The sequence below is a fragment of the Octodon degus genome, unplaced genomic scaffold (assembly GCF_000260255.1).
Source record: "Octodon degus isolate 3935 unplaced genomic scaffold, OctDeg1.0 scaffold00035, whole genome shotgun sequence".
Lineage (NCBI taxonomy): Eukaryota > Metazoa > Chordata > Mammalia > Rodentia > Octodontidae > Octodon > Octodon degus.
Window position 1 is genome coordinate 13,025,142 of NW_004524611.1, and position 7,082 is coordinate 13,032,223.

The window sequence follows — 7,082 nt, forward strand, 5'->3', positions numbered from 1 at the left end:
CCATTCACAGGGTGTGCTACCTGGGAGTGCCTGGAGTCAATGCCTGTGTGTCACCTGTTTATGAGGGACCTCATAACTGGTCTGGATATAGTGACTACCGAGGGCAGAGCAATGGAGCAGAAAGAGGGCCTGTGGCTTCCAAAGATGTCCATGTCCTAAGTCTGAGACCTGTGGGTGGGCACCTTGCATGGGACTTTATAGGTAAGCTAAGGGTGTGTGCCTTGTGTGTGTGCGCACATGCACACGTGAGCGTCGTACTGGGGATGGGACCCAGGGCCTGTGTGTGCCAGGCCAGTACTCATCCCGAGTGCCAGCCCAGCCTTAGGACAGGGGCTAGAGGAGAAGATCTTGGGTCACCCACGTGGCCACTCCCACTCGTCAGCCAAAGTTTCTACTCGGAGGGGGGGCACAGCATCAGAAACAGGTCAGGAAGAGGCGGAGCTGCTGGCCGTGGGGACAGAGGTGGGGCTGGAGCCCAGAAACAAGGCAGCCTGGCCCTGGAGTTGAAAAGGGCCAGTAAGTGGCAGAAGGCCAGCTGTGGGGACACGAGTTTAGCCCGGAAGACTGTGGCTGTGGCTGAGCCTGAGCCTCCAGGATGGCTGGCTGCTTCTCACCCAGTCCACCAAGCGTGTGGAAATGCCCAAGGCCAAGATGGAAACGTAGGCCGTGAGAAGGAGCAGCAGGGCTGGGGAGGCCCGGCGCTGGTGGCTGTGGCTCTGTCCCGACCCGGGACCCTCCTGTACCACACGCACCGTTGATCATCTCAGGTGCCATCCAGTATGGGTTCCCCACCACCGTGTATCGCTTCTTGCGGTCTGGCTTCTTGAGGCTCCGAAGGTCCTCGGGCTGTGTCTTGTCGTCTACCATGAGTCGCGCCAGCCCGAAGTCCGCCACCACTACGTTCTTGTTCTGGGAAAGTGAAGCAAGGTCGCACTGAGATGCAGACCGGGGCTGGCTGCCACTGGCCAGGCCCTGCAGCCACTCCCAGAGCGCCCAGAGGACATGCTTTCAACACTGCGGCCCCATGGTCTGCCCTGCCCTGAGCTCCTGAAAGGCCAGCGTGGCTCCACCCCTGCAAAACACGTCCTCTGCCCTCGCCAGTGCTCCCCAAGTCACCCAGCATCCCCACTGCTTCCCTTGGCGCCACGTCTGCTCATCACTGCTTGGGAAGGAAAACACAAATTCTGGCCAGGGAGTGGGCCGGAGGTGTGCACGCCAGAAGCTACACTGTGTGTACGAGAGACCTGGGGCCTGAACCAGGCCTTCACAGGGAGCTACATCCCCATCCCTGATGTTTTTCTCTTTGAGAGGGTCTTGCTAACTCTGGCTGGGCTTACACTTGTGATCTTCCTGCCTCAGCCTCCCAGAGTGCTGGGATTAGGTCGTGCACCACCACATCTGGCCAGATTGTATATAAAATTTTCCCAACAACCCAGCAAGGTGAATGATCTAGACCAGCACCCACCCCCCAAATCAGAAAACTCTGAGGATGCAGGTGGGGAGGGGCTGAGCCCTGTTCCTGGCCACCTCTTTCGGGGCCCACAGAGCTCCAGCCTCTTTGCCTTCCACCTCCCCACAATCTGGAGCCCCACTCACCTCACGGACCAGGCAGTTGTGGGAGTTGAGGTCTCGGTGGATGATGTTCATGGAGTGGAGGTAGGCCTGTGGGAATGTGGGGGACACAGGGCTCAGACAGCAGCTGTGTGGTGGGGCCCAGCCCAGCCCTAGCCTGGCCAGGTGCAGGGCTGGGGGCTTCCCACTCCCCACCCATCTCCCTGGCCCCATTCAAAGGCTCCCTGTAGGGCCAGTTTCCAGACCTCAGGGCACTCAGCATCGGCAGGGGCCGTCTCACGTGGCCACTCACCATCCCCGATGCAATGTCCTTGGCGAAGCTCACCCTCTGGCTCCACGGGTACTGGCTGTCCTGGGGGGATAGAGAACAGGATGAGCCACAGGGCCACACGGGGTGATGGACAGGCGTATGAATCACAGGGAGCTAGTATCCTGGAGATCTGGTGGCCCCAGTGGCCCTCCTGCACCCACAACTGTTTGCTTTCAAGGAGTGCGGCGATCACCTCTAATTACTTTTTCTTTTTGTGTGTGTGTGGTACTGGGGATCGAACTCAGGACCTTGTGTTTGTCAGGCAGGCACTTATACCACTGAGCTATCTCCCTGGCCCCCATCATTTTCTTTTTAATTTTTTTATTATTATTATTATTTGGTACAGGGTCTCGCTACACAGCTGACTTGCAGTGATCCTCCTATCTCAGCCTCCCCAGTGCTGGGATTACAGATGTGAGCCACCAGGCCTGATTTTAGGGCCCAACATGGCATGCCCAGGGTTCTGGGGCCAGCATGGCATGCGACACAAGGGACTGAACCCAGGTCCTTGCGTTTGCCAGGTGGACACTTAGACTGCTGAGCTATCTCCCCAACCCAAATACATCATTTTCTAACAATTGATTTCAGACGCGGAAGTTCCTTTAGAGTTCCTGGTCTGTCTCCTCTGAATGGAAGAACTTGAAGTATTGCCCCTTGTTCTCTGAGGAGTTTACTGGTGATTGAGCCCAGGGCCTGTGCAATGAGCTACAGTCACAGTCCTTTTTTTATGTTTTGAGATAGGACTTAAGTGACTCACTAAGTGGCCCAGGTTGGCCTCCAACTGGTAACCCTCCTGCCTCAGCCTCCTGGGTAGCTGGCATGACAGGAGTGCTCACATGCCTAGCTGACCATTCCTGTTGATTATCTCAGGTACAGTATTGGTTATGGTGATGGAAGGCTGGGAACACAGAACTCAAAGCACGCGGGGAGACCTTAGGTACTACCAGAGTGCAGTAAGGACGTGAGGAAGCTTGTGTGTAGACTAGTGGTGGGGAGCAGACTCATTCAGCAGGAGTGCCAGGACTACACTGTGGGAAACACCAGCAAATCAGCCCAAGGAATGATGGGTGTGAGGGTGGGCAAGAAGTGAAATCCCATACTCTCAAGGTGATGCTGAAATGGCTCTAACTGCAGGCATGGACCCCAGGGCTGCATCCAGCACACAGTGCCAGGGAGCTTCCTTCTAGCACTTTTTTTCAAGAGAGGGTCTCACTATCTCCTATAGGCTGGCCATCAACTGATTTATGTAGCCAAGGCTGGCTTCAAATTCACAGCAATCATCCTGCTCAGCCTCCTCGGTGCTGGGATTATGGGCAAAAGCCACCACACTTGCCTCCAGCACTTTATTTCCAAAGATGGACTTGTACCCAAATCCTAAAGAAAGTCCTAAATTTTATGGACCATGTCCAAAAGTCAAAACGACTTTGTCCACCGTGGACAGGGAGTTGTAAGTGCCTCTCCCAGGTGCTCTGCTCAGGAGGGCCTGGGGCCCCACACAGCTAAACCAGCACAGCCAGGCCCAGCTTTGGGGGGAGCCCAGCTCTGGGGCCTGCGCCCTGAACTCACCATGCCCTTGATGATGCCGCGCAGCGTGCCCCCCCTGATGTACTCGGTGATGAAGTTGAGCCGCTTGTCCTTGTAGAGCACACCAATGAACTTGAGCACGTTGGGGTGCTCCAGGCACCGCATGACCTTCACCTGCCGGGCACAGATGGCTGAGTCCGCGTCCCTCCCTTCCCCAGCTGAGGCCACAGGCCCAGCCCCTCTGGCCTGGCTGGCTGCTCCCACCCCCACTGGTGCCCATGCTGGTGGATTCTGTCCCATCCCCACCCCCTGCCACACCCTCTGCACAGGGAAGGTCTGGAGACCCAAGGGATGCCACAATCCCCTAGAGACCTCCTTGAGAAATGTCCTCTGTGTCTCCTCGTCAAACCGGATCAGCTCCTTCATCACCATGACCTCACCCGTCTCCCTGTGTGTCACCTGTGTGGGGGACACCGAGGCACAGGGATTCAGAGGTCCTGCCATCAGCTGCTCTGGGATCATGAGGGAGACAACACTGGCTTTGGGCTCTGCAGACAGCGCAGGGGTCACCAATGGCAACATGGGCTCTGAGATTTCCTAGCACAACTAAGGTCAGCCAGCTGACAGCTGAGGACAGATCTGTGCTTACTGAACTGTCACCTGGACACTCAATGCAGCCACTGATCGCCTGAAAAGGGGACAGGCATAGGGCAGGTGTCTTGAGCCTCTGGACACCTGGGCAGCACCCTGTGTATAATCTTGCTCTGGGGCAGGGCTTGTGTGCCTGCTCAGGGGATGTGAAGGGTAAGAGGCTAAGGTGGGGGTGAGCACCATACCAGGCCAGCATGCAGCCCCAGGGGAGGGGCTTTTGGGGTGGTCTGGGCTCCTGTCTCCATGCCCAGCCTGATGGGCCTCACTGTATCTAAAGCTCTGGGGTTATGGCAGTAGGTTCCCTTCCTGTCTTTAGCTCCAGGAGGGCAGGAGCCTGTAAACCAGGGCCTTTCATGGTGGGTTTGGAGGTGCCCCTACCCCATACCTTGATGGCCTGGCCGAAGCAGCCCTTGCCCAGCACCTCCCCGTGGATGAGGTCTGATGGCCTGAAGATGCGGTGCGGCCGACAGACCACGCGCAGGGACTCAGAGCGGCCCAGGTCCTTCCGCTGGGAGGCAGGAGAGGACAGAGAACCGGCCCCTGGGGATGTGTCGATGCTGCAACTCCTCCTGGGGAGGGACACATTGTCCAGTGCCACAGGGGAGGTGGTACCTGGCCAGGGCCTGTGGCAACCCCACCTGACTGTCCTGTCCCTTCTGGACCAACCATGGGGCGGCCTCTGGAGTGAACTGCATGAAACTCTTGACTCCTATCTGAGGCCCACTGCAGTGCAGGTGCCCTCAGCAGGGATGTCTGTCCTTGGCCTCCTTTGTCTGGTGGCCCAGGGTCAGCTACTTTGTCACCCAGGCCTGCGCAGGGTGCTGGTGACCATTAGCAGAGGTGAGCCCACAGCAGGCCAGAGCTTCAGATTAACGCAGGTTGAGGGGAAGCACAGGCCTCTGACCATGCAGTCTCAGAGCACTGCTGTCATCCCAGAAGGTGACTCCCAGGGAGTCCTGTGCAGGCCTGTGGGATGACCAGAGATGACTAGACTGCTCCGGGCTTCCTGCTCCTACCTCTCATGTCCGAGGACAAGGACCTGTGGCACCTGGTACCTGCACCACTGCCACAGCCCAGGGGCTGGCTCTGGTCTTCAGCATCCCCACGCCAAGTCCCTGTTCCATGGTGGACTGGTGTGGCCTTTATGAAACACGGTCCTGTGCTGCAGAACCCTTCAGGCAAAGACCCCTGCCACATCTGATGCTTGCTGTCTCTCTCCCTCTCCTACCCTACCCCATGTCCATTGTCCTGAGCTCATTTTAGCTGGCTGCTCCCTGAAGCTTAGGTCCTGGTGCACTCTGGGAGCCCTGTGCCCACCCCCAGTGCCTGAAGGAGCCCCCTTCCTACAGTAAACTGGCTTTTCTACCCACACAGCCAGCAGAGGATGGGAGCCTGGAGTAGGGCCCACACACTCGGGAGGGGACTCGCCAGTCCACCCACATGGGAGGGGACTCACAAGACAGGCTTCTGCCGAACACTGCCTGCCTCTCCGCTGGGGGTGCACGCAGGGGAGCCCACGGGGCTATGTGTGGGCAGTGAGTCATGGGGGTCGTGCTCGATTGTCAGCTGTAGCAAGCGGCTGGTCTCTTGGATCAGCAAGTCGATCTGGAACACAGGTGCACAGGTGAGGTGCCCGTGGGGGTCTGGAAGGGGACTCAAGAGTGATGGCACCTTCTCCACCACTGCTGGTCACAGTACCCTCCCTACCTCGTCCAGCGGCACATTCCGGATGGGGGTGCCGTTGATTTCCAGGATCCGGTCTCCCACGTGGATAGAATTCTTCACATCTGGGCTCATGCAGCCTGGGTCCACTCTGAGGGTGAAGCAATGGCCAGATTAGTTCCTGCCTGGCCCCCACAAGAAACCAGAGCACTAGATATAGGGTAGGGATGGGGTAGGCACAGGGATGATTCCATCCTGTGCAACTGGGAGATATAAGTTCTGTAATCAACTACTGATGTCTGCCACGGTATAGATGTGGAGACGGGCACCTCAGTTATCAGGCACCCCACACAGAGGCTTGGCCCCACTGCAAAGTTCTCCTGCATCATGGGGGACAGAAGTGTCCTCCAATTGCCTGAAGTACTCGGGTAGACAAATGTCCTAACAGGGGTCCTAAAGGGTCCAGATCCACCGGCCTACACCCAACTCCACGAAGCTCTAGCTCCTCCAGCATTGGCCATCAGAGCTGGCTGTGCCCTGGGCACAAGAGCAGGGAAAAGTAGGATAAGGACTGTGATTCACCATCCACGACCTCACTCAAGGACTGTACTGTCTGCCCAACACCTTTGTGGCTTTTTATTCTCTGATGTGAGTTACCCGGTTTCCTGCTTTCACTTTGTTTCATAAAAGATATTTAAGAATGTGCTGCTTGTTTTATTTTTTTTTTAATTAATTAATTAATTTATTTATTTATTTTGTGTGTGTGTGGCCAGTTCAGCTCAACAGGGGGCGGGGCTGGCTGGCATGTGGTGCTGGGGATTGAACCGTGGTCCCTGTGCTTTTGCTTAGCTTAGCTTGTTCTAAGTAGGTGCTTTAGACCACTGAGCCATCTCACCAGCCCTGTGCTGCTTGTTTTAGCTCCTTGGGTTGGAGAAGAGGTAGAGGTAGAGCTGAGAGGAGAGCCGCAGCTTAAGAAAGGACTCAGCTGGGCATGGGGTGTGCTCCTGTAATCCCAGCACACAGAAGGCTGACACAGGAGGATCAAAGCAGATCTGCGGCCAGCCTGGGCTACGAAGGGAGGTTAAGGAAGCTTGACCAAAAAAACAAAAACATAAACAAAAACAAAAAAGGGGGGGGGAGAAAAATTTGCTATTTGCAAGGGGGGCATGGAGGCACAGGCCTATAATTCCAACACTTTGGAGGCTGCAGTAGGTGGATTGGTGAGAGTCTGAGGCCAGTTTTAGCAATTTAGTTAAATTTTAAAATTGTATATATCTTGTTGCTTTCTGGGTTCAATATCTAGTACAGAGAGAGAGAGAGAGAGAGAGAGAGAGAGAGAGAGAGAGAGAGAGAGAGAGAGAGA

General features: G+C 56.3%; 1 protein-coding gene across 2 annotated transcripts in view; it reads right to left on the reverse strand.

The window, feature by feature from the left end:
• Limk1 (LIM domain kinase 1) overlaps positions 1 to 7,082 on the reverse strand; it is a 22,671-nt gene that overhangs the window by 2,541 nt on the left and 13,048 nt on the right. For both annotated transcript variants that reach the window (XM_004630425.2, XM_004630426.3), the window contains 8 exons: positions 5,765 to 5,870; positions 5,514 to 5,662; positions 4,443 to 4,626; positions 3,779 to 3,865; positions 3,449 to 3,580; positions 1,865 to 1,924; positions 1,597 to 1,662; positions 753 to 909 (listed from right to left, as the gene is read on the reverse strand). In XM_004630425.2, coding sequence (XP_004630482.1) covers positions 753 to 909; positions 1,597 to 1,662; positions 1,865 to 1,924; positions 3,449 to 3,580; positions 3,779 to 3,865; positions 4,443 to 4,626; positions 5,514 to 5,662; positions 5,765 to 5,870 — 941 coding nt within the window. The remainder of the gene's footprint in view (positions 1 to 752; positions 910 to 1,596; positions 1,663 to 1,864; positions 1,925 to 3,448; positions 3,581 to 3,778; positions 3,866 to 4,442; positions 4,627 to 5,513; positions 5,663 to 5,764; positions 5,871 to 7,082) is intronic.